Raw genomic sequence first — 24,053 nt, forward strand, 5'->3', positions numbered from 1 at the left:
TGTTGTGGGCATCATGGACGCAAAGGAACAGCAAACCAGTCCACTCACTGATGGCATAGGTGCTTTTGCTTTCACCATTTGGAAACACAAAGGAGGGGGGGAGCTCTCAACAAAAGGACAGTTGGCAATTGAGGGGAGGAAGGAACGAGGACGCAAGGATGGGAGCCTGGCTGCTGAAGAATGAAGAAGGCTATATATATGAGGTATTGCCCATGACATCAGGTTGCTCACTGCCACTAAACTTCACAGATCTGTATTCTTTATTTTGAGTGCAGATCCTCCCCCCAGCACACGGTGATCTGCCCCCATCACAAACTTTGGCCAATTCCAGTAGCAGTGTTGCTCATATGATGCATCAAAGGTATAATGCTTCTATCTTGGCTGCCACTGACAAACAACTCAATGACCAGACAGAGTGGCATGCTGTCACCTCACTTTGCTGCTCTTAAAGCCCTAAGTGATCTGGAGATTGACTGGTGGTGTCACACTGGCTCCAAACATCTTTTTTTGCTCGAGAAATGTCTGGTGGACTGGCATGACTCTCTGCAACACCAGAGGGGGAATGGTTGGACTATGGCCTATCGGTTTGAAAATAATGGTTGCCATGCTCGCCAAGTCAGTCCCTTGGTTCCAAAAAGCAGCTGGACCATGTTTTTCTCAACTTTATTTCTAGTGTTCTCACTTCCTGCAAGGCTGCCATCCTCTTGCCTATGCAGGGAACTCAGAACTTGACCAGAAATGGTGTCATGGGGTCCGTTTAATTACTAATTCATCGAAACTCAGAGGGGGCCTCCCCAAGGTGAGCTCTCTGTCCTTGGCTTCAACCATAACTAACAGAACTCAAACTCAAATGTCCCACCAGCAACAATGGCTGCAGCACTTGATGCTATCCAGTGCTTTCCAGGCCTGTGTAGCATACTCAATCTCCTACTGTCAGAAGCCCTAAAATGGACAACATTACAGAGGATGTCTATGTGAAGCAAGAGACCCTGCTGCCTGAGGGAAATGAAGCTGGCAGCATTGGTACTACCTCAATTGATGCCCCAGACTTTGTGATGTTGCAGTCCATACTCATGGAGGCCTCAAAAGGTGTCACAGAGGGCACTGACAATGAGTACAAGAGGTACGTGGCTGTTCTCTGTCTTTCTCAGGCTCATTGTCAATTTTTACATGGACCTCTCAACAGGTTGATGAACTCATGCCTCTCGTTTCTCATCATCATCCATCTCCTTAGACCGGATGAGGATTTTTTCACCAAGAAGCCAAGGCCTAACTCTCCATGGCTAATCGTTGCGTGGATAATGAATGTGCGAGTGCATGCGCTGTTGGCCAACTGTTCAGTACTGACAATGACATGTCTTGCTGAAGGTGTGACTCAATTAAACTTGTGGCAACGGTCAAGCCAAACAATCATTCTGAATGAACAAAGATTGATTCCACAAAGTACGACTATCCGAAAGTGACTCTACAAACTATGACTCGTAGCAAGGAAAGTGAAGTGAAGTGCAAGTAGTTAGTGAGCCAGATTATATCCTACAGTGTGAAAGTCCAGAATTGTGTAGGCAAGAACAGTAGCGAGATAAGCTATCTAAAATGTAATAAGACTCAAGGCGAGCCGCTACAGAGATATGCATGTAATAATGCATGAGGCGCGCAGCTATACATATTAATCCAACTTTTTGATGTATGAGCCCCTAAGACATAATCAATAACAGATAAATCAAGTGAAAATGCACCAGCAAAGTCAAACGGACATGGTACGGAGGATCGGAAGTGTATGCAGGCCTCAGAAGGGGATGGATGACCTTCAGATGACTTGGATGAGTGCACGGAACTCTCGGAAGGTAAAAGGAGTGTCGAGGAGTATAATGTGAGACACCTATGAGTTTGGCAGGATACACGACCAATGCCAATCCGAGTGCTACAGCACGCTCCACTTTACCTTCATTTATCAGACCGCAATCCGCCGTGAATGTTTGAACATGTATTGCTCATTACACAATCTCACTGAGTCTCTCCTCAATCACCTGCTTGATCGATTGTTCAAATACTTTCAAATATTCATTGACTTCCATGATCACTTGATCTTTCGACTCCTTTCTTGCTCCGACTCCTTTCTCGCTCCACACCTTCCATGACATCACGAGCGGAGTTGGAACACTCTTTATTCTAATCCTCGCCATGGCCTCCAGCTGCACATTCCACAGCATCATGGGCATTCAAAATGCCTCTCCATACTCACTCAACAGGAAATTTTTCTGGAAAATGGATGGATTTGTCCCTCTTGCTCCAGACACAGAAGACTCTGGCAATGCAATGGATCTTCCCATGTCCATCTTCACTTTTGGAGGGAGCACTGCGCTGCCTGAGGACGGTGTTTACTTCATCAACACTCACCTCATTACTACTACTGTGGGCGATGAACCTGTGCTCGAGCTGTATTGTGTTGATGTTTGTCATCTCCTTTTATTTCACTCATGTATTGACTGACTCCTCGTATTTCACAAGCACATCCAGCCTTTGGATAGTGCCCGCACCCTGGACACTGCAAATGTAGTTTACAATTGTTTATTACTGTAACAAATCGACAACTTGAATGACCATCCACAGGCGAGCGGATGGCTTGTATCAAATAATTTGTACAACTGATCACAAGCCAGTAGATAGCTTGCAAAAATTGTTGCAGTTAAGGGAATCTAGAGGGTGTCATATGAGCATTCAGATATTCATAATGGATGACTTCCCGTGGGATTTAGAATTCCAGATACGTGATTCAAACCCTATGTACCAAGGAGCTGCTGTGAAACGTAAGCAACTTCCAACTCCGCATGTCAAACGCACCCTGTTCCAGATTCAGATCATTGTTCTAAATGACATTTCAATGTCCGTGATGTCATCCCACACAAACAAATGTCTGGTAAGTCTGTGCACTACATTCTGCACCATGTGTGCTCCCATTCATGCCAGGGCTTCATTTACAATTTTTCAAGGTGATTACAGCACATTTCCATGTGATGTGGTGAGGATAAGAAAGCACTCAGGCATTGTCACAATGTTTTTCATATGTCCAAGTCTCCCGGATCTCTCTTTTACACTAATCGGTGATCGCTTCAGGTGTATGCTACATTCTGCACCATGTGCAACATGCTATGCACTTGGCGATATAAAGTGTATGTCTACATTCAATACACACATCACTGATTTCTCTCTAACTTCCTACAAAGCCCTGAACTTTTCATTATGCAGCCCGCTGGTCAAACATTCACATACCCCCCCCCCCCCCACTTCCGCCCGGTTATGGCATGATGCCACCAAACTTGTATTCAGCTCCCTTTTTGCCTAGTCAGCCCTATGGTGTGCTGTCAAGGGTACCATATGAACCTGAGCAATCAGATGGCAAGGACGATGATACAATCACACGCCAGGTTCTGTCCCCGCCCTTCACACAACCTGTGCCTGCTCGCAAAGTTGCTGGTAGCCGCCGATAGCCATGACCGTCCCACTTGTCCTGCAAAATCTCTTGAGCTTAAGTTTAAGCAGGTATGTACTCTTATATACTGTGAACTCTGGTACTGATATTCTACTTTAAGTTGGTTCGCACTACAAAGCCAACTGGTGATGCTGAGTGCCCTCCTCACATTGAACGCGCTCACAAAATCGACTTCTGCATGAACGAGAAGGCTGGCACCCGGGATCTCGATGATGATGAATTCACCGATGAAGTTATTAATATCAGGAGTGATGAAGATGAGCCTCAGCGAGCCGGGACACCAAAGGTCTCCGTCAAGACTGAGATATGGGAGCCCGCACTTAGTATTTCCTGTTGTTCTGTTGGCACACCCACTCCTCGACCTCGCACCTCACGCACCTCAGATCTCAATCTTCTAACTTTAATCACTACTTCGCTTGATCCTCAACTTCAAGCTGCTCAAGATGATGAGCACGCTGCTCGGACTTTGCAGACCACTCAACTTGTATCTATGTCCAACCAGTTGCGAGATGCCCACATGACCATTAATTCGCTTCGTAATCAGCTCTTGCAGTGTGAATGTGAGCGTGCTAATGCTGAGCGTCATGCGGACTGTCTAGAGATGCAATTGGAAATGGCTCGACTTGTGCAGAAAGGTCCAGATTGCCGACTGATGCCACATATGCCACGACCACAATACATATGCCACGAAACGAAATATACTGATGGGGGAGCATCTACAATCTGGGTCTCACCTGATGATGAAGACGAGGGTTTTGACTTCAATCAGGACAACTTCTGTGATGTAGTCTCTTGACAGGATTATATCAAAGATCCGAAGACTGGTCGTCACACCATTTGCAGACCCTTCACACCACCTATCCATTCTTCGAGTGCACAATTCAATGTGTCATTCACTCCAACATCTTCCCGTACTGGCACAAACAACTTATCAGTTGTGATCTCACCAACTCATGCTAGCGCTGCAACTCAGCACATTCCACCTACTTTGAGTCATTCAATGACTCAGTCTGTCTTGCCTGCTCATGCAGAAGACTAGGCTCTCAACAGAACTCAAGCGCTTTCAACAGTGCTGCTGGAGCACTCTCAACAGCGCAAAGTTTTCTCAGTTAGAAGGTGATGGGGGTACTGAAATGGGGAAGCTTTACTTGGGAGTTAGAAAAATGAAGGGGGGGTACTTGTTAAATTTCTACTATGTACTTAACAAATGGAATCGAGCTACACAATCATTGCTACGCTGACATGAAACTAACATGTCTTCAAATTGCACCCAAACCATCCTATCCTGCTCATCTTCTTACCAAATTGACATGTATACGCTTTGTATTTGATTAATTCTTACCATCTGAACACGTACATTATTGAGCCGAACACACGATTCGAGCAGATCACGATGCTGCTCGCTGAAGTCAATGTTGAGGGGAATGCGCAGACATCCAAAGGAGACCTGAAGAGCACGCATGCCCCACTCTGCCATTTGACGAAAAGAAAGCAGCTGCCGGTCAAATAAAAACAGCTTCTGTCTTTCGGCAGGATCATTAGGGAGGTGTTGTCCGAACTTGAGTGGGGCTTTGATGCGACCAGCAATCTGATCTGTACCTTGCAGGAAAGCTGTATCAGCAACAAGGTAGTATCCGTCTGGTGTGTTTGCACTGAGTTTGTTGTAGATGGGTCAGGCCACACAGGAGTCATGCCAGCTGCCTGGCGCATTGAGGTGGCATTGAATTATTGAGCCTGCGAGTAGTAGCAATCAGAATGAAAGACTGAGCAGATGATTTGGACAACAGCGCACCATCAGCACTAAATGCAATGACCGAACTGACAAAGTGACTGTGCAACCACCCATTATAAGTTGCGTTCTCAATCTCTTGATCACTGGATGTTTGCACAGGTAAGTTTAGTCCATCAAGTGTGCCGAAGCCCCCTGTCAACAAGGGATGACACGCAACGACAAGTTCATTTAAAACTTGAAATTGATCCCCAGAAGGCCACTGGATGTAGGCTTCAGGGATGTTCTTGAGTGCACAAAGTAGTATGGTGAGGGAAAAATGTAGATAGTGTGAGACGGTTGTTGGGATAAGCACAAAAATTTGCATGAGACTGACCTCTTGCATGGTTGAGTTGAGCCAATGAAGAACAAGGCCTAATGCACCGGCAGCATCCAGGGAACGTCGATAAGCACGAGAGTGAGCAGTGACAGGAATATCATTGCGGGGAATGGGAGTGATATCCCAAAGAGTTGCGAAGCCATGTGAGAGAATGTAGTGAAATGTAGGGATGTCAATGCCCATGGTTGTGATAAATGCATGGTTGTTCTGTCCTGAGTAGAGCGCTTGCCAGGGAGTATTCAGATGTGGATTGGGAAGTAGGTCACTATGAATGAGATATCTTCTTCTTGTTTGCCGGCGTTCAGAGCGTTCAGAGCATGATTGTTCAGCTCCGACAAATATAAGGACACCGAGAATTGCAATGAGCCTTCTCTGTAATTCATCGTTGTCATCGTTGTCATCGTTGTCATCGTTGTCATCAGTCGGAGCGAGAGTTTCACCAGCAATGTTGTATGCCATGTTTAGAGTTTAGGAAGTAGAATTAGATCATGAAGTTTATTTGACTGTGTCCACGGTTTGGAATGAGTTTCTAGATGTAAATTCTACCTTGCCAAACCTCCGAATTTTAAGGTTTAGAATGAGATCTGGATTTCCAAATCCCACGGGAAGTCATCCAATATAAGCAGTTATGGTGTAATGGTTATTACTCATGGCACCAGCCTCACACCAGTGAGCTCTCATGTTTGATTCCAGTTCCTTTTTCCTTTTTTTCAGCCACCACTTAAGTTGATAAAAGTACACTGATGGAGATGCTCACCTTGGAGTGTGGCCTATATGAGTGACCAGTGGTATCCAGACCAAGAAGGTGCAGGAAGAATACCACTTTGTTGGCATGTAATTCTAAATCAAGCAAATTGTTTGATGATGCATTCTGAAACAATGTCTGAAGTTGGTCCAAAACTCAGGTATCTAGAGCAGTGGCATCTATCTGGTTGGTTTGGTTTAATAGCATGACTGCAGTAGTTCTGGATGTTCGTGCCTTTTGTAAAGTCTTCATCTTCCTCATTGTAGCTCCAAGTGTCAACTTTTCCAGGTGTTGCACCTTGGGCAAACATTGGTAATATGTCTGGGGAGCTGAAGGAGAAAGTGCGACTAGATTGATTGAAGATGGAGTCAAAGTGAACCTGGAGAAGGAATGAGATATTGCTTGTGGTGTCTGTTGCAATGATACTGACTGAATTCATTTTCCAACCCTCTCATGAGTCTTGTCAGTATATAATAACAAGAAATTGACTCTTTACACAGCAGATATATCCTCATACATACCCCCTTGTATTTTCTTAAGTCAGCCCAATATTACTGACATATCGGGCAGTGGCATACCAATGATTGTGACATGTCCAGGTCAACTTTCTGTTGGTACTCAAGTGTGCAACAATCCAAACACCCCTTGTGTTCGAATAATATCATGCAAACAAGGCACTACAATCTTTGGTGAGGAAGCTGAAGAATGAAAGAGAACACGTCCACACCAAATAGAAGGTCTGCGCATAGACCGTCTCCTGATAGAAATTGTTGGTTGAGCAGTTGGTGCTATGGAAGGTGAAGGTATACTTGCCCACAATGAGAACAATCCATTTTTCTTCCCCAGAGCCAGCCCTGCAAGGAAGTATGCCATGGACAACTGGGCTAGTGAAGTAGCAGTCAAAAACAGAAGCAATGAATACGACGTGGAAGATGAGTCCTAGTGTTAGCAACTTGAGAACATTTCTATGTGATGACACTGTCATTTGTATGCTTGAACAGAAGCCACCGATGCAAGATCTAGCCTCGGGCAAGTATATAATGTATTCGAGGACCGGTGACAAAGCGTGTGAATAACATGCCTTTTCAAGATGCGGCACCTCTGCCTGTCCTCGTCAACCTGTTAGAACCCATTGATATCGCCAAACATGGGCTACAAAACGTATACATCGTTCGGACTCCCGACGTTCCTTATCATCATAATTGCTTTGTATTTGCTGTTTACAGGTATGCTAGAAGTTATTTTATTTGTTCCGCAGCACTTGAACACGTTTCGAACAGGTTCTGGAGAAGTGTTCGATGTTGGTCGGTTTCTCGAGGAAACCAGCCCGTTCGTCTGGGGTTCACTCGGAATTGGACTTTGCATAGGCTTGAGTGTTTTTGGAGCAGGATGGTGAGTTCGTATGGTTTCATTCTTGTTTAATAGCATTGACGTTGTTTTGAAGGGGAATATTTTTGACCGGGGCATCGATACTGGGTGGAGGAGTAAGGACTCCAAGAATCAGTACAAAGAATCTGATCAGGTGCGTTATTATATATACACCGTGCACAGAAGTGACTGAGTGCTGCTCATTGTCAGCATCATTTTCTGCGAGGTGGTTGCAATCTACGGAGTGGTGCGCATTCGTTCCCTCGAGTTTCTGTATCATACTTACCCCATAATAACAGATCATGGGTATCGTATACTCATCCAAACTACAACCGGTGCCCGAAGCGCTGCTGTATACGAAAGATAACTACTTCACCGGTACATATTTCCTCTTCGTTATTTCATTGAATACTACTTATCAAGCTACAGGATATGCACTATTCTTTGGCGGGCTCACTGTTGGATTGTGTAATCTTCTTTGTGGCCTTTGTGTCGGTATCGCCGGCAGCACTGCTGCGCTCGCTGATGCAGCTGATTCTACGCTGTTTGTGAAGGTACTCGTAGTGGAAGTGTTTGGAAGCGTACTGGGACTTTTTGGACTCATAAGTGAGTGGAATCATATGTTTCATTATGCAATGCACTGACCCTACCGAAGTCGGCCTTCTGATGATCGGGAATGCGAAGGAGTTCTTACCAGGATCGCCTGCAGTGTCTGCCGTCTCATGACTTCAGTATCTAGAGCAGACCCTAGCTTCCAGACACTGAATCGTAACGGTGCTTGCGTACCAGTCCCCTCCGATTTCTCGACTTGTATATTTTGCTTCTGTCCCTAGAAATATACTAAGTATCTGTCACAAATCTTGCAGCCCTCCAGCTGGCTAAACAGCATTCGATCTCATCGTCTCGGACCAGTTGACTTCTTTGGGCGAACACCATTTGAACGGTTTCGTCTCAATTCTGCCGTATGTCCAAAACGCCACCTTCTGTAGAGTATAAAACAGACAGCACTAACAATCAAGTCGCCAACGACCTGTTCTCTACAAGTAAAATCAATTCATCGTGCTTATCCGCTTTTCTACTGCTTTCGTTGTGCTCCTCGCGTCAAATCTCATCATATTATTATACGACGTCCGCAGATGCCTCGTCGTAGTGTTAAGCCCGATGACACTGACAAGGCACCGTCGGTAAGTCTCTCCTTCAAATTTTATTGTCGTAGTGTCGAGCCTCGGACGACTAGAACTCATAAGCCTCAGGCCTGAGGCCCCTATCATCGGCATATCGTACACGGAGCAACTGCTGTGCGGGATCGATCCCTTATGCAGAATCACTTACAAGGAATCTCAAATATAGTATAAGTAGTGCTAGCAAGGATACGCGACAATTCGAGATGCCAGGCGCAATGCCAGTTGTGTGTTTGAATCTGCGTGTTTATCGAACTTGACACTGGGACATGTACTTGCAGGTATGAATGTTCAAATGCTGCAGGCATAATCGTTGAGTACAGGCGGAATTGATATAGAGTGAAACTCACCTTCTATCCATCCAAATCATGATAATTAGTACTGGAAGACAACAAGTGACATGCCTTCTTTGCCCAGCCTCAGCGGTCACAAATATAATCACCGCAGCACATGCGCCCCATTACAATATACAACAGCATTCTGAATTATTCAAATAAACATTGGCTGAAAAGTCTTTTGATAGGCATCTGTCCAATTGAGCTGCGTCCAATAGATCCGCATCGAAAATGTCTTCAGATCGTCACCACCGCAACCATTCACCATACATATTTGGTCTTTCTCCACGAATATAGGCCTCAAACGTTCGTTTTAGCACCGTTGCCCAGTCCAAATCGCGCTTGTCATCGGTAATTTTGTCGCTCCAATCATCAGGATCTGCATGAGGGTTGGCAGCAGCGCGCGCTGCCCTTTCACCACCTGCAAATTTCTGCCCCAAGTCCGGCCAATTCCTTGCAGGGTCAAACGGTTTCCACCTTTCATAAAGATCTCAACAAAGGTGTGATATGAAAAAAAAACTACTCACCAGAAATTATGAAAGTGATACGAGAATGCTCCCCTGAAGAACCCCTCAAATCCGACAACCTGCGGTGCAGCACTCTGCACTTCTGGAGTGTCAAAGAAATCAGCAAACCTACGTGGTGATCGTTAGTAAGTTACAATGACAACCATCTTCAGGAACATACCCGGCGAAAAAGGGGTATGTTGGCCTTTCCAATTGATAACCTTCCGTGTTTAGCCACGCTGGGTCGAATAGCGCGTCCGGAACGCGTAACAAAAGGTTCTCCAGGTGTGCCTCTTTAAGGTACTTAGAGACAGCGACAGGATGAAAATCGAAACCGTTCTTCAATGCGGTGCGGAAGAGGAAAGAACCAAGGGCAGAACCCTTGTTGAGATGGAGTACAGCAGTGTTGTAGTCTTCATGATAGGACCACCGGTAAGCAAAAGCACCTTTCCATCCCCAAAGCTCCTCCCAGTCCCTCAAGAAGATGGTATCAGCATCGAGGTAGATCCCTCCATAGCGATGAGTGACGATGAAACGCGCCATGTCAGACAAAATCACAGAAAGCCTGTCATAAGTCGCTTCCGATTTCGAACCAAGGCGATGAACCATGTCACCAGTTTTAGATAAGGCAGTACTAGAGTTCCCTGCAGGCTGCTCAGCAGGTACGCTCACAGTTACACCCCCTGAATTGAAGAGTGTGTCCATTTTCCTCCACTCGTCTCTCAGCTCCAGGTTGCTATCAAGCTGTTCCGTCGTGTTCCATAATCTGAATTTGATCACATTCTTGAAACGCGGATGAAGGAAAGGTGCCGCCCATGGATTCGTTTTCAGTGCGTCGTACATATCTGTGAGCGCGGAGGGATTTGGAACAGCCGCTGCAGAGCCAGGATTAATCCACAACCAGATCTGTGGATGACAAGCGTCGAGGTCTTGCCCCGGTTCAAGATGGAGGCCAAGATTCTGGGTGAAGAGAAAAGATAATAGCGCGACATATGGTTTCTCGTTGAATGGACCTGCCCAAAACATATGGAACAGGCGAAGGTTTTCCGGATCACAAGCAGTCGAACGGTTTGAACCCACGCTTGGTTGCTCGGGGGGAGGGAGTTCTAGTGGACGTTCCCAGTGAACATTCCTTTTCTTTATCAATCCCGCATTGGAAATTTGGCGTCCAGTAGGGTATGGCCCAGCTGGCACTATAGGTGCAGCCTGCGTAGCGCGAGGAGGAATCTCTTCCTCTAGTCGATCCTCTTCCATAAAAGCGTATTTCCATCCATCAACTGATCCTCGTCGAAGTCTTCGACCATTATCCAAACCAGCGGAGACGCGCAGAAATTCCAAGCAATCACGGACGTACTACAGAACAACGTGAATATACGAGTAAGATCTCCGCGAATGACACACCTTGCCCTCTGAAAAATTGCACTGCTCTAGAATGATATCTAAATCTGCAATGCTTCCGGATATCGGTCTGGGCGGATATGCAGCGCCGATAGACTGCTTCTGATTTTCAAGATATGTCCTACGGGGACCAACTCCCCGTGTAATAGTGGTCACTGGCCCTGGCGGGGGCGTAAAGGGTGAAATGAGTGTGTGTGCCTTTGCTGGAGGCAAGGCTGGATTCAAAATAGCGGAGGTGAAACCAATCTGCTCGGGTACTCAAAGCACGTCAGCTCCATCTGGCATAAGACCCAAAAGCACGTTGTCACTTACTCTTCCCATTGCTGGGGTAATGTCCGCTCTCGATCTCCCACTTCCAAATGTGTTGCAAGTTCTCTCTGCCGAACACGAGGGTTGAATCCCTGAACGGAGGTGTCCAGTGTGACTCTTCGGTACCCAACAACATGAGGACGATCACTGCCATAGCACAGACTACAGCAAGGAAAGCAACACATCGACAGACGAAAACTCTTCGTCGACCAACTCGGGCTAATCTGGAACGAGGCGCGGGGCTCAGGGACTGGAGACGTATTCGGCGCGTTGATCCTGTAATAGGCATGAGCCATTGCCTACCACTGGACTGGAGATCCAATTTTTCGCGAACAGCAGAGGAATAAGAAGGAAGGTGGGGATCATAGAAGGGCCGGTCGCGAGTAGTACCACGCTGAAATGCAGTGAAATAACGAGCTGCCATCCCGTTCAGGGAGTAATTTTGAGTTTTGTGGGATAGTCAAGGAAGAAATGAAGGAAGGATGAGAACCACAGGCCTCAGTACGTCAATACTTTCTATGATAGTGGAGTAAAGAAAGTGGGCCCATCAGGTCATCGCGTACAATTAAGTAACTTGCAAGGAAGATATTTTACCGTTATGAATTGAGAAAGTTGTCATTCTACCACGAAGATGCGCAGCTGATGGCAGAAGACATGAATCTACTCACGCAAACATCCAATCGCCGTTAACCAGAGTTTTCAGTCTCGAGCCATAGAAACCCCATAATCGTACATTGTTAGACGCATGATAAACCCCCCTTAATACATGCTACAGTATCTTTACAGCAAAGTCCACAGTCTCGACAGTCAACTTCAATCATCTAGTTTGCTCCTAGGGATTGCAGCTCAAAATCAGCAGGGTCAGTAGGGACCGACAAGATGCGCATGGTGTTGGTGTGGCCAAGACCTCCCTTCCAGCCTTGCACAGCGATGACGGTAGTTCCCGTCTTAATGATGTTCAACGCAAGCGCGTTCTTCAAGCCGAACCGGATACGGTTGTCAACCTGGATAAAATATATCAGTTTCAACTTAGAGTCAATCAAACATGGGCGCATGCTCACATCTTTCTGCCACTGACTCTCATGGATTCCGCGCGGCTCAGGGTACCAGAATGGATAACATCCACGGTGGAGATGGATTTGGCGCGCGGTCTGCTCGTTGCGAGTGACTTTGAAAAGGTGGCCGAGTTAGAGATATCGATAGCAATAAAAGGCCACTTACCCGTGATGATAGGTATCCTAGGGCGGTATTTGGAGATCAGACGAGCAGTGTTTCCGCTTGTGGACAGTACAATAATGGCGCTCGCATTTTGCTCTGAAGCAGCAGCGACTGCAGCAATTGCCACAGTCTCTACAGTCTCGGTGGGACGAGGCTGGATGCCTCGTAGCTCGTCGTACAGAGGTGGGTAGCAAATGGCTGCCTCGGCCAGTAAACATGTCTCAGCCATCATGAGAACTTCACACGGCGTCAGTCATGTCATAATCATCATGCGAAGAACACACACCAGACTCTACGGGATAAGTTCCCTTTGCAGTTTCTCCCGACAACATCACGCAATCGGCACCATCAAGGACAGCATTGGCCACGTCACTGATTTCAGCACGAGTGGGCCTGGGGTTGTACTGTGCGTGATCTGAGCAATGCTCAGAAGGAATCAGGTCGATTAACACATACCGTCATTGACTATAAGTAGCGTGTATTCAGTGAACGCACTATCGCACGATGAGCAATCTACGTACCTCGAGCATCTGGGTTGCCACAATGACTGGCTTCCCAGCGATGTTGCACTTCGCAATCATCATCTTTTGTGCCAAGAAGACCTGGCTTGCGGGGATCTCGATACCGAGGTCACCACGAGCAACCATAACACCATCAGTTTCTCGCAAGATCTCGTCAAAGTTTTCAACACCCTGCTCGTTCTCGATCTTCACGATGATTTTGATGTTTGCACCATCCGGCCCTAGAACTGTACGAATGTCTTTAACATCCTGGCCGCGGCGGATAAATGACGCGAAGACCATGTCAACACCATTCTTGACACCAAAAAGCAGGTCCTTTTTGTCCTTCTCAGAGAGAGCAGGAAGGTCGACTTCAGTCTTTGGAAGGTTTACACCCTTGCGAGAAGAGAGGGTGCCGTTGTTCACGGCACGTACGCGAACGTTGGGGCCCTCAATACCCAAGACGAGCAGAGAGAGAATACCTAGGCAGTTATTAAATGAATAAAATAATTCAAAGGAATCACAGATAAACGTACCATCATCGATGTAGATGAGCTTGCCGGGAGCAGTGACCTTTGGCAAGTTTTTCTACAGAAATATGTTAGTGTGAAACGCACAGACGAGTATTCCCTGCGTACGTAGTCAAACCATAGGACCTTGTCGTCACAAATCTCGCTGTGCTTGTCTTCTGTTGAGATGATGAATTCGTGGCCAGCCTTGATGGGCACCTAAAGAAGCAAGGTGAAACATGATGTCAATCACCTGGTGGCGTCAACGATAAAGATCAGACGCATACATCTTTTCCATCTCTCATCAAACCCGTGCGGATTTCGGGGCCTTTCTGTTATCAGCCGAATATCAGCATGAATTTCCGACACGAGCGCATGAGCCTTACCGTGTCCAAAGCAATCGCGACTGGTCGTCCACTGGGATCCGCTAATATCGGGTATCAGCCCAACAGTCGTATGATCGGACAATTCGAATTACCCGCAACCATCTTTCTGGTGTTATCGATGACACTCTGGTGGTAATCATATGAACCATGGGAAAAGTTCATGCGAACTGAGAGAAGGGAAGCGAGTCAGTCGTCGTAGAAATTGTATGTATGATCATCACTGACCAACGTTGACACCAGCGCGTCTCAGGGCGCCAAGTTTCTCGACGGTGTTCGTGTTCGGACCTAGAGAGGATCAACATTGTACTAAACATCGACGATCGCACAAATAGCGCACCGATAGTTGCGATGATCGAGGTCTGGAAGGTTGTGATTAGATAAAGCATGGATGGTTAGGAAACAACTGACCTTGCGAAGGAACTTGGTGTCAGCAGTGGGTTGGGGGGCATTGGAGACGCTCAAGGTGGAGTTCCACTCGAGCTGCGATCGGATACCATCGTAGGTGAACATCTTGTTGGTTCTGGCAACGTTGGATAGGAATCGATTATCTGAGGAAGAAAGGATATTATCAGCACTCGTAGACGATATAAGTCTTTTAGCGGTGCTAGCGAGAAAAAAACCAGTGCGGATCATACGATGTTGTTTTGGCTCGGGTTCGGTGACTTACCTGATGATGGCAGGGTTGAGGGAGCAATGTCTACCAAATGTCAACCAAATGTCCACACATCTGTGTATTTATCCATCCTTTGTTGATCCCTGCATTGATCTAATCGATTTCCACTTAATTGACAACCCGCACCAATCGCCTGCTCCTCGTGTTGGTCGTATCCATGTCAGGCCGCCGCCTATTAGTGCAATTTTGACACGAACGTTCCAGGCTTTACGTTGACTATATCGGACGATAGCTAGCAAGTATTGTGATTAAACTAACAAATATGGACCCATCATGAATTGACAATACGATAAAAAAATCTTGCCAGCATGTCTGGCTTACAGAAATCCACTCAAGAAAATGAATCGGTAGAAAGAACGGTAGGTACGGGAACTGGGAGTTTGACGACAGCGATGATCTGAAAGATAAGACAGAGCAAACGAAGAGCAACAGCAACGAGAATCGACGACAGCATATCTGAATCAATGTTACATCACTCTTAACGTCCAACCATGCAAACCTCCATCAGCCGCAGCCGCAGCCTGCGCCGCAGCGAGCCAGGTAGCGTCCGCTGATCCCCCTGGCGGTGCTAGGACACCGCCAGGTGCCATCGACCCTAGCTCCATAGCCTGAAATACGTTTTCGCAACTGATTGTTCGTCCAGAGTGATAACCAATACCATCCGAGGCGCGAATGAACAATAGGGGAAGACTCCGGCCAGCGATGGAAGGTGGAGGGTGTGATTGTGAACTACTTCCGTTGGGCCCGTCAAGCGGCGTTCCATGTTCACTGTGTTGCGGTGATTGCCGATGAATGAGACCGTCTGGGGTCATTACGCTCGGAGTCATCACGTCCTCTTCAAGCGCCTTAATAATTTCAGCCAATGATGGTAGCTCCACTGTCACGATGGTGTGCAAAGGGGGCTGAGTGAGATATCGTGACGCAGCATCGGCAGGAGAACTTGCAACGTCTTCACCTCCACCCACCACTACCTCACTAGATGAACCGGGCATGGCAGAACCGAAAGCGGCGATGTTAGTTAATGGTCCTGGGGGAGCAGCCTGATAGAAACGCGCTCTGAGAGGACCAAGGCCACCTAAATACACGGTCAGTGGCATTTGAGTTCGTGTCTTTGGGTCTTCATAGAAGAAGTGTGACACGGTCATTTCGAGTATATTGTTCGTTGGTCGGTACACTGGCGCCGTGAATAGTGTCGGGAAGGGTGTGATGGGCATCTCGGGTATTGAGTTACTATGCTGACCAAACGCATCAAAGAATGTATACTGGAACTTGGCTATTCGAGCGTTATTAGTGCAATCCAAACTGCTCAATGAAAAGCACTCACAAATGCCCACAATTGTCCAACATAAATAGTCATCTACTTCATCGATCAAGCTTCGCACGCCATCTTTCATCTCATCTCGTATGCGAGGCGATTGAAAGATCAGGGGGTGTGTTCCACCCTGAGCCGGTGCCCCTGGGACAGATGGGGTAGAGTTCGGAGCACCAGGTATGGGACCGGCGGCAGACAAATAATGTCTCGTACCATCCTGATTCACTCTTTGCAGAGCAATTTTCTGCATTTGACTCACAGGTCCACCATCCTCAGCAGATACGCGACCTTTGTCTACTTTGCGAATGATAAGGGGTGACGTGGCGATATTAGACAGTGTGTCGGAAAGGACGACCTCACATCCGTAAGTGACAGGTTGCGGACCGGCTGAACGTGAACGTGAGTAAACATGTATAATACTTTCCAGTCACGTGAGCACACACCATTGGTGGGCGGCGCGTCATCGGGGCGTCGCACTACGTTCACGTTAAACGCAGACCAAGTGACATTACTTGCACAGAGCTGAGAGTTGTCGATGGTCATATACTTGGTGCGTACAGTCTGTGAATTGATCCTGTTGAAAAGAGACACAGGACCTCCCGCGAGGATACAGGAAGAGATGTTACGCGTTTTTGCTGTCTTCTTCGAGGGTTTAGATATAATGGTTACAGGAGCTGAATCAAAGGTGGCCCAAACACGTCCTGGAGTACCATCAGCGCTGCTCTCGCCTGACAAAGCAGAAGGAGGAGGTTCTATTATGTCGAGGGACAGCTGGAAGCTCTTTGCCTTTGCTGTGCCTGTCACGTGCAAGAATTTGAAGCTTCCGGTCATGTTATTGTCCAAATTAGTCTTTTGGTCCAACGATCGTTCACCCTGCTCGGAGACAACTGACATGGCGAGTTGTTGAGAGCGCATTTGCCATACAGGACCTTGAATGTGCACAACAGGAGGAGGACAAAGGAAGCGTTTCTCGCTACCATAAGATTTCTGTGCAACAGCAGCGTGCAAGCACATGACGGTTGTCATTTGAAGGAGAGGATGCTGGTGCTGCTGCGCCACATGTTCGCGAACAATAGGCCGACGGATTTTTGGATGCGGATCTTCAGGCTCTGTCTCGTCGAGTTTGCGCTTACCACTCTTGCCGTTTGAAGACTTGTTTGATATACATATGAGTAGTACACTATAGTGATGTACTTTGTACTTACCTGGGCTGTTACGGATGGAAGATGAGGGGAAGAATGATGGGGCTGAGGTGAAGGTTGGACAGGGGGAATACCCCACTGATGTAATGAATCTGGAGCTGCTGAATCTTTTCGGTTCGCGGCAAGTAGAGATTGAAGAGACGCGTTCGGATCGGGATTGTTAGAGAGAATAGAAGGAGGAGCGGAAGTTACTGGAGGTTGTGAATTAGAGATGACATTGCTGCTTGATGATGATTGAATATGATTTGTATGCTGAAACTGTTCACCAATTTTATTGGCAAGTATATGAGAAGGAGAAGAGGTAGGGTTTACAAGTAAATCCAAAGTAGATTGTACGGGTGATGTTGGTGATGAAGTGCTTGAAGTTTTATTCAGCTGCTGTTGAAGAGCAGCTTCGGGCATTTGGATGTGTGAAGAAGAGTAAGGATGGAAAGTCCTCATAACAGTTTCCCGCCCGATGTTGGTAGCCAGCTGTGGGAATCGAGGAAGAGAGGTGGGAAAATAGAGAAGAACGATTTCAACTAAGACGTGAGAAAAAACAATTACAAACACGTGTAATCGTGAGAATTTTATATAAATAATAATAATAACATTAATAAATCTAAACTATACTAGACATCGCATGTAATGCCCATCGTATAGGCCACCAAGTAGATCCCTGTTTGAGGCATAAATCATCCAGCTGTGTAAAATCTTTGACATATCAACTTCATGCACAGCTCAAGCGCTCATGTTAGATCGGACTTACTAAGTACTGATAACACGCCCATTTTATCCTCTCCTTTGATTGTCTCCTCTATCTCATCTTCAGCCACGACACGAACCGAGCCCTCCGATTGTACTTCGTCCTCAGCAGGTTCAAATGTTTGCTCTTGTCGTAACCATTCCCAATTTTCCCCCTCGTATGAGACGGGAAAAAACCCCGTAAGACTGAATGGGTCCTCTCTATCACGCGGGGATACAAGCGGGGAGGCCGCCGTCGCCACGAAGGCGTGGTGGGATGATGCGGCTACCGATGTTTGATCTAAGCGGGGAATGAAGCCATCTACGGTAGACTTTGCCCTGGCTAGACCAGGTCGAACTTGAAATTCGAAAGCCTGAGGTGCGGTATTCGAACGACGGATGGCCATGGTGGGCCTCTTCTACGGGTGATGTCGAGCATGAAAGTCAAAACTTGGATATTACAAACTCCGCGACTGTGCATAAGAGGGGCAGGTACTGGATGAAACTACCTACAAAACATACGCAGATTTGAATCGTCGTGCGATATGTATTACGATGGTCCTACATATGCATAATGCAAGAAGCAAAAGGGTAATTGATGGTAAGAAAAACAATATTAATGTTGTCGAAGTTGCAAGATACGCGCGAATACGCTAATGAAACGACGGGCGTAAAAATATGTCCATGAAGCCGAACGTCCAACGTGTCTTAGAAAATGAGTGACGTGATCGTAACACCTGACATCTGACACCATCTCAGGCCCAGTCCCTCAACTTGGAGGGTCCCGAGGGACCCCAGCGGAACGACGTCTGTCCATAGGGCGGCTTTGTCCAGGGAATGGAACAGTGGCGTTAGCCTCAGTCTTCATCCCACGAGAGTCTCGCTTTGCGCCAGCAGCACGTTCGGGGCGAACTCCAAGCTCTACATCCTGTTGGTGCCGCTGCCAATCCTCCACTCTCAGTACCGATTGGCGTTTCGACGACGATGGGTTGTTGACACCGTTAATCGCAGCAAGCTTGTCAGCGCGTATTCCCTTGGGTCGACGTTCTAGGTTCTTGTCATCCTCGGGCCCTGTCTTGTCCTCTGACCTGCGCCGCAACTTCTCCTTCTCTTCTCGTGCAATCCCTGCGGCCTTCTCAGCCTGCCGTCTGTTGACCGCTTCCCGCTCCGCTGTCTTTGAGCGTTCCCAACGATCCTTGGCAGCCTGGAGCTCCGCATTTTGTTTCTCAGCCTCCGTGATGGGAGCTTGGAGACCCCGCATCTTCTCCCGATGCCGTTCCTCCATTTCCTCAAACGTCGCAACACGCTGAGGTTCTGCCTTCTTGGCAACTGGCGCTGCGATGTTTGTGCTTTGTCCGCGAGGAATGATCATAGGAATATTGCTGGAGGGCTCAGCAACCGCAGCCTTCAATGGTCGAGTGGGGGGGAGCACGATCGGTATGTTGCTTCGCTCGGGCTCAGGTAGCAATGACGTGCTCCTGGAGAGGATGGCAGGAGCATAACGTGCAGCAGCTGCAGGAGGCTGCGAGGGTGCTAACACAGCTGGAATCGTGCTGTTGAAATATGATTTGGGCTTCCTCTGGGCTGATACAAGCGTCGCAATGGGCGCATCCTCGTCCGACGTATCTTTTGCGCTTGTATCTGGGCCAATACTAGGGTCCAGTAAGATCTCCCGTTGTTTCCTTTGGGAGAGGGCTTCAGTGACAGCTGGTGGGATAGGTAGGCGTTGTTGTGCAGACAATGATCCTGTCGTGGACACACGGCTCGTTGGGATGGGTGCAGTTACCCCAGCCGGTGGTTGTAGGAGCTTACGGTCACGAACGTACGAGTCCCAGCCATCATCGCGCAGAGGAACACTTGTAGGACGGCCAATAGATGCACCAAGCGGAGGCGTATCTATAAGCTTGGAAAGTTCCATGGATTGTGCACGGCCGCGTGGATCTGGTTGTCTGGGTGGGCGAGTGTGTGGACGGGGAGCAATAGCATTGTCAAGGTCATAGCTGAGGGTGCGACGAGAGGTCAGAGAGATACGATGAGAGCGGGAGTCGTCCGAGTCAAGGCCAGGGGTCTCTGATCTGAGTGCATCGATTGAGCGTCTGATGGTTTGAATTTCGGCAAGAAGCTCCTCCTTGCGTGCGAGATCTTCCAACTCCGATGACATAGCTTTCTTCACATCGCTGTGTTTCGTGTCACTACTATCAGGATCGTTATCCGTGATGAACCCAGAGGGGACATCATGTTGGATTCCAAGGCCAAGATCAAGAGCAGGCAAGGCACCGGGCGCTTGAGACTCGCGTGGGACCCGCTTAATATCTTCATCAGGCGCGGGAGCAGCCATGAATTCAGACACCCCCGACGTGTAGCGACCACGCCCGCCAACCAACGTGAACACGGAAGCCCGCCCATCTTGAGAACTCCGAGTGGGAAAGTCCTTCATGAGAGGAGTCCCAGAGTAGCCACTGGCCGTCCGGCCATGCATTCCAAGTGATGGGTGATCGCGCTCCCATTCCTCCTGCTCCGTTGAGAGCTCACGGAATTTACCGGCAGCATTGATTTCGGCCTCTTCATCCCGCTTCTTTTCTTCCTCAGCGATTTCCTTCAGTTTGCGCTGCAGGATGCGGAGGATGCGGAGCTGAACGGCTCCACCCATAAGAGCGATCGCTCCGATGAGTCCAAGTTCAATTTCCATCGTTTGGGTTACCGGGAACGCAATGCCATTACTGACATACTTGGGGAACAGGGAGGTGAAACCTAGATTCCAGACGTAGAACTACCATCTTGTGTGAGCTATTATGAAATGACTATAGAAAGTGACACGAACCTCTTTCAAGCCAGCTGTGGTGTAGCAATCCACACCGAGTATAAACGCGGACGAGCCAACAAAGGCCGTCGCAACCAGAAGCATATGCCAATGTAACTTGGGTATTGTGCAGAGGACAAATGCAACTACGGTGCATGCTGAGTGACAAGTTAGCAGGGGGGAAGGTGGACTACGGAGGAAACAGTTACCTATATACAGAATCCATCTCATGCCAACAGGGGTAATAAGACCACCATTTTTAAAGCATTGTATCCATAATCCGAAAGCGAAACCACCCCATGCGCCAATAAAGTATTTAGTGGCCTTCCAAAAGAAGATTGTGAACGCGCCCCCCATGATACCAGCAACGGCGGAGGCTAATACGAACATGCCCTGGAGTGTGTTGCTCGGTGGGTTGATCGCGGGAAGAATGCCGAACTTGACGATAAGGACGAAACAGACCAATGAAAGGGTATAGAAACCAATGAGGAAGAAGGATGTCCTACATAGTGAGTGAGAAAATGGTAGATCCACAAATGAGAGAAATTACCATCTATTCTTGTGGCCCCAAAACGCACTTGGTAGTCCAGTTATGATGAGGATCGCTCCCAATACACCGAAAGCCGGAGTGATCCTAGTAGCTAGGACGATGGGAGTTGGGGTGGGTGAGGCTGAAGCCGAGGATGTTGGTGTGGATGAATTTGCATGAATAGTGGATGTCGCATTGTACACTGTGGGTAATACGGTGGTGATGGTGGTTGCAATGTTCCCTGAGTGACTGACGGATGTCAACGTGTATGAACTAGTCGTCAAGAACGTTGTAACATTGGCAGAGACAGTAGGTGAAGGTGTACCGCTGCTCGCAGAGGTCTGGTTTGTAGACTGAGCCGAAACCTGAAAAAAGAAGGATGAGCAAAGTAGAAGACATAACATAAGGCATAAGCCAGGTGGTGCTCTCGCCATGGTCGAGCACGAAGAACAATGAGAGTGGTTTAACCGAACTACAACCTGGGGGGGTATACGTTAACCTCTACGTGGAGGGAGAGAACTAGGCCAGGCTAGTGGCCCTCGGCGCTAGCAAGTCAGCCACCAGGCTATTCATGGATTCATTCACACTAAGGTTACATCATGCCACTCAGTGGTCCTATTTGGACCTATGATTGGTTTGATCCGCGTGCAAGACAGCAACCAACCAACAATACCGCCGTTAATAATCCCGTCACAACTTTCGTTCAATCACCCACACACAAGCGCCACATCAAAACTCATGTTCACCATTACTCCCCGAATACCACGGTTGGGTTTCCCTAGGGATATATAATCTACCGACGGGCACGGTCACGATGGGACAAATGCAAAATATTTCTGCCTGCTGCTTCTGTCAGTCAAAATGCTCCAGCTTGGTTGTACTAATACCAAGCTTCTTCAGCATAATATCCATCTTCTTCGAATCATCCCTGACACAGACTTTACCATTCTTCCCCTCACTCTCCCGGCGTCCTTCCACAATAGTGATTACTTTCCCTCGGCGGCCAAATCGGCCAACTCTTCCTGCGACATGCTGGTAAACGTCTCCCGCGCGTTCTTCCGGAAGTCCCAGGAGAAAAACGTGGGTTAGCGCAGGAAAATCGATCCCTCGGGTCGTTGCAAGCGTCGATACAAGTAATGTAGGATTCTCATCGGGAATATCCCTGTCCTTAGACAGAAGGTGTGCTCGACCGGCTTCATTGTCCACGAGATCAAGACTGTGGGCATTCACTCCCAGTTGATTCAGCTCAAAAATAACTCGTCGAACGGATGTAGTTGCAGGTAAGACGAGAAGCGCGATGTTTGGTACGTCGAGAGCGAATGCGGATGCGACGGCTTCAAGCATCCCTGGAGTAAAAACAGGAGGAGCTTGTAGCATATCTAATCGCAAATCAAATTGTCGATAACCGAATAAAAATATAAAAATAAAATATCCTCACCTATGTCAGTTACATCATCAAGCAGTGCTTCATCATCTTCATCAAAAATCAACTCTTCTTCTTCGTCCTGTTCCTCAGCAGAACTCACATACTCGGAAGAGTCCAAGGGCGTGGGGGCTCGAGCTTTGCGAGCACCAGCTATATTTTTCACACAGCCATCCTGCGACATGACAAGAACATGATGTGTGATCGTGCGATTAAGACCGTGAGCCGGACGTGAGGCAGACGAAGCTTTGATAAGCTTGAGCACTTTCCCCCGTCTAAACCACCCGTAAGTGCCGAAGAAAGCCGTCCTCAACCTATTTCGCATTGTTGCACTGAGCATGATTAGTTGCGGCCGATCAATTGGGGCCAACTTCATCTCTAGAAGACGCTCCCGCAAAATGTGTGAGGTATTCGTTTTAGTGCTTGTATAAAGGACATCCAGCACAGTCTTCAGAACTTCAGGATGCTTCTGACTTAACCGCGCTGCTTTTTCTGTGGTATACTTGCTTTTCTGGGGCGCCATTTGCAGAAGCCAGTCCACCTCATCGACGACGACAGTCGATAACGTGGATAACTGGAGCACTTCCGGCTCCTTGCGAAGCACGTCCATAAGCGCAGTTGGTGTGGCAATGAGTATATGCGGAGGATGATCCCGGAGCACGGATATTCCAGGTGACGATGGGTTCACAATCGCCTCCAGGATCCGAGGAGATGAGCTTGTGAGGTTTTTGGGTGGTGAGCCGCGGACTAGCACCTGTGCAATCGAAGCGAGCGAATATGGACCAGGTTCACCCGCAGACGTCAGCATGTGGTGTAGCCAGTGCAAAAATTGGTATGCAAGGTCACGGTGGGGAACGATCAGGAGAGTTGTAATTCCTTTTGTTGCTTGAGCCTTTCCTTTTTTCATTTCGTATCTAGATATCCTTGGTTTGCTCAGGAGTCCAAGTAGCAATCCAAATGACCTCGAAGGACGTTAGTTTGAGTCAACATTCAGCGACAAGTACGCACTTTCCAGTACCCGTGAAGTCCTGCAAGAGAATATCTTGCTTACCCACCACAGCAGGTATCATCTTGCGCTGCATTGTCGTGGGTTGCTGAACATCGGGGAATGCAACACGGAGGGCCGCTGCAATCGGTGTCCCCACTCCAAGGGACTCGAAGGTCACACCCAGTGGAGCTTGTCCCGTGCTGTTCTTGTGCAGTGGCTCCTTGGTATGTGTCTCCAAGCTACGGCTCATATAGCGAAGTAGTCCATGTTTCCTGCAGACTGACTGACGCGCCCAGCTGCGATATAATAGCGCGACTGCTGGAGGTGAAGGAAAACTCATGCGGACACGT

General features: G+C 47.9%; 10 protein-coding genes across 10 annotated transcripts; 3 read left to right on the top strand and 7 right to left on the bottom strand.

Annotated features, from left to right (window-relative positions):
• Positions 1–947: 947 nt before the first annotated feature.
• HD556DRAFT_1438913 (uncharacterized protein) lies at positions 948–2,649 on the top strand (the record flags this gene model as incomplete). Its single annotated transcript, XM_041305899.1, has 4 exons — positions 948–1,123; positions 2,208–2,451; positions 2,509–2,553; positions 2,611–2,649. 4 exons carry the CDS (start codon positions 948–950, stop codon positions 2,647–2,649), a joined length of 504 nt encoding a protein of 167 aa, XP_041164654.1.
• Positions 2,650–3,393: 744 nt separating this feature from the next.
• Positions 3,394–4,286, top strand: HD556DRAFT_1438914 (uncharacterized protein; the record flags this gene model as incomplete). Its single annotated transcript, XM_041305900.1, has 2 exons — positions 3,394–3,540; positions 3,591–4,286. 2 exons carry the CDS (start codon positions 3,394–3,396, stop codon positions 4,284–4,286), a joined length of 843 nt encoding a protein of 280 aa, XP_041164655.1.
• Positions 4,287–6,701: 2,415 nt separating this feature from the next.
• HD556DRAFT_1340704 (uncharacterized protein) lies at positions 6,702–7,434 on the bottom strand (the record flags this gene model as incomplete). Its single annotated transcript, XM_041302073.1, has 6 exons — positions 6,702–6,722; positions 6,774–6,867; positions 6,922–7,020; positions 7,071–7,100; positions 7,157–7,361; positions 7,399–7,434. Coding segments are annotated over 3 exons (294 nt in total), but the record flags the coding sequence as incomplete, so codon positions are not given.
• On the top strand, positions 7,361–8,599 carry HD556DRAFT_968088 (ATP synthase subunit C-domain-containing protein). Its single transcript, XM_041312162.1, has 7 exons — positions 7,361–7,569; positions 7,624–7,735; positions 7,788–7,865; positions 7,922–7,958; positions 8,011–8,089; positions 8,141–8,317; positions 8,367–8,599. Exons 1-7 carry the CDS (start codon positions 7,491–7,493, stop codon positions 8,435–8,437), a joined length of 633 nt encoding a protein of 210 aa, XP_041164657.1. The 5' UTR covers positions 7,361–7,490; the 3' UTR covers positions 8,438–8,599.
• An 873-nt stretch (positions 8,600–9,472) lies between these two features.
• HD556DRAFT_1430247 (uncharacterized protein) lies at positions 9,473–11,864 on the bottom strand (the record flags this gene model as incomplete). The annotated part of the gene is made up of 5 exons (XM_041304893.1): positions 9,473–9,704; positions 9,755–9,862; positions 9,915–11,086; positions 11,135–11,388; positions 11,444–11,864. 5 exons carry the CDS (start codon positions 11,862–11,864, stop codon positions 9,473–9,475), a joined length of 2,187 nt encoding a protein of 728 aa, XP_041164658.1.
• A 264-nt stretch (positions 11,865–12,128) lies between these two features.
• On the bottom strand, positions 12,129–14,912 carry HD556DRAFT_1340714 (pyruvate kinase). Its single transcript, XM_041302074.1, has 15 exons — positions 14,721–14,912; positions 14,462–14,601; positions 14,391–14,412; positions 14,279–14,338; positions 14,146–14,220; positions 14,054–14,094; positions 13,955–13,999; positions 13,797–13,886; positions 13,695–13,746; positions 13,180–13,640; positions 13,115–13,123; positions 12,945–13,062; positions 12,662–12,895; positions 12,502–12,608; positions 12,129–12,444 (listed from the first exon to the last, which is right to left on the bottom strand). The coding sequence occupies exons 2-15, from the start codon at positions 14,561–14,563 to the stop codon at positions 12,262–12,264; spliced, it is 1,599 nt and encodes a 532-aa protein (XP_041164659.1). The 5' UTR covers positions 14,564–14,601; positions 14,721–14,912; the 3' UTR covers positions 12,129–12,261.
• HD556DRAFT_968354 (uncharacterized protein) lies at positions 14,902–17,741 on the bottom strand. The gene is made up of 4 exons (XM_041312164.1): positions 17,244–17,741; positions 16,482–17,190; positions 16,051–16,425; positions 14,902–15,999 (listed from the first exon to the last, which is right to left on the bottom strand). The coding sequence occupies exons 1-4, from the start codon at positions 17,679–17,681 to the stop codon at positions 15,194–15,196; spliced, it is 2,328 nt and encodes a 775-aa protein (XP_041164660.1). The 5' UTR covers positions 17,682–17,741; the 3' UTR covers positions 14,902–15,193.
• Position 17,742: 1 nt separating this feature from the next.
• On the bottom strand, positions 17,743–18,551 carry HD556DRAFT_968336 (uncharacterized protein). Its single transcript, XM_041312163.1, has one exon. It carries the CDS (start codon positions 18,368–18,370, stop codon positions 17,969–17,971), a length of 402 nt encoding a protein of 133 aa, XP_041164661.1. The 5' UTR covers positions 18,371–18,551; the 3' UTR covers positions 17,743–17,968.
• Positions 18,552–21,912, bottom strand: HD556DRAFT_968068 (uncharacterized protein). The gene is made up of 4 exons (XM_041312161.1): positions 21,314–21,912; positions 20,973–21,265; positions 20,785–20,921; positions 18,552–20,733 (listed from the first exon to the last, which is right to left on the bottom strand). The coding sequence occupies exons 1-4, from the start codon at positions 21,724–21,726 to the stop codon at positions 18,733–18,735; spliced, it is 2,844 nt and encodes a 947-aa protein (XP_041164662.1). The 5' UTR covers positions 21,727–21,912; the 3' UTR covers positions 18,552–18,732.
• A 32-nt stretch (positions 21,913–21,944) lies between these two features.
• On the bottom strand, positions 21,945–24,043 carry HD556DRAFT_1264984 (P-loop containing nucleoside triphosphate hydrolase protein; the record flags this gene model as incomplete). Its single annotated transcript, XM_041299093.1, has 3 exons — positions 21,945–22,671; positions 22,731–23,677; positions 23,724–24,043. The coding sequence occupies 3 exons, from the start codon at positions 24,041–24,043 to the stop codon at positions 22,145–22,147; spliced, it is 1,794 nt and encodes a 597-aa protein (XP_041164663.1). The 3' UTR covers positions 21,945–22,144.
• Positions 24,044–24,053: the final 10 nt, after the last annotated feature.

This window comes from Suillus plorans (assembly GCF_016647745.1).
Source record: "Suillus plorans strain S12 chromosome Unknown HD556scaffold_8, whole genome shotgun sequence".
In the NCBI taxonomy this organism is placed as follows: domain Eukaryota; kingdom Fungi; phylum Basidiomycota; class Agaricomycetes; order Boletales; family Suillaceae; genus Suillus; species Suillus plorans.

What these genes read in the sequence shown, in the direction of transcription:
- HD556DRAFT_968068 (XM_041312161.1), bottom strand. Translation starts at nt 21,726, where the DNA reads ATGGCGAGAGCACCACCTGGCTTATGCCTTATGTTATGTCTTCTACTT. An exon ending in TGGGGCCACAAGAATAGATG is followed by an intron (nt 21,266 to 21,313) that starts GTAATTTCTCTC and finishes CTCACTATGTAG; the next exon opens with GACATCCTTCTTCCTCATTG. An exon ending in CCACAGCTGGCTTGAAAGAG is followed by an intron (nt 20,734 to 20,784) that starts GTTCGTGTCACT and finishes ACAAGATGGTAG; the next exon opens with TTCTACGTCTGGAATCTAGG.
- HD556DRAFT_968336 (XM_041312163.1), bottom strand. Translation starts at nt 18,370, where the DNA reads ATGGCCATCCGTCGTTCGAATACCGCACCTCAGGCTTTCGAATTTCAA.
- HD556DRAFT_968354 (XM_041312164.1), bottom strand. Translation starts at nt 17,681, where the DNA reads ATGAGGACTTTCCATCCTTACTCTTCTTCACACATCCAAATGCCCGAA. An exon ending in TTCCATCCGTAACAGCCCAG is followed by an intron (nt 17,191 to 17,243) that starts GTAAGTACAAAG and finishes ATATCAAACAAG; the next exon opens with TCTTCAAACGGCAAGAGTGG. An exon ending in TGACGCGCCGCCCACCAATG is followed by an intron (nt 16,426 to 16,481) that starts GTGTGTGCTCAC and finishes GTTCACGTTCAG; the next exon opens with CCGGTCCGCAACCTGTCACT.
- HD556DRAFT_968088 (XM_041312162.1), top strand. Translation starts at nt 7,491, where the DNA reads ATGGGCTACAAAACGTATACATCGTTCGGACTCCCGACGTTCCTTATC. An exon ending in AGTACAAAGAATCTGATCAG is followed by an intron (nt 7,866 to 7,921) that starts GTGCGTTATTAT and finishes GCTCATTGTCAG; the next exon opens with CATCATTTTCTGCGAGGTGG. An exon ending in GGGACTTTTTGGACTCATAA is followed by an intron (nt 8,318 to 8,366) that starts GTGAGTGGAATC and finishes ACCCTACCGAAG; the next exon opens with TCGGCCTTCTGATGATCGGG.
- HD556DRAFT_1340714 (XM_041302074.1), bottom strand. Translation starts at nt 14,563, where the DNA reads ATGTTCACCTACGATGGTATCCGATCGCAGCTCGAGTGGAACTCCACC. An exon ending in TCGCGATTGCTTTGGACACG is followed by an intron (nt 14,000 to 14,053) that starts GTAAGGCTCATG and finishes GGCTGATAACAG; the next exon opens with AAAGGCCCCGAAATCCGCAC. An exon ending in GCTCATCTACATCGATGATG is followed by an intron (nt 13,641 to 13,694) that starts GTACGTTTATCT and finishes ATAACTGCCTAG; the next exon opens with GTATTCTCTCTCTGCTCGTC.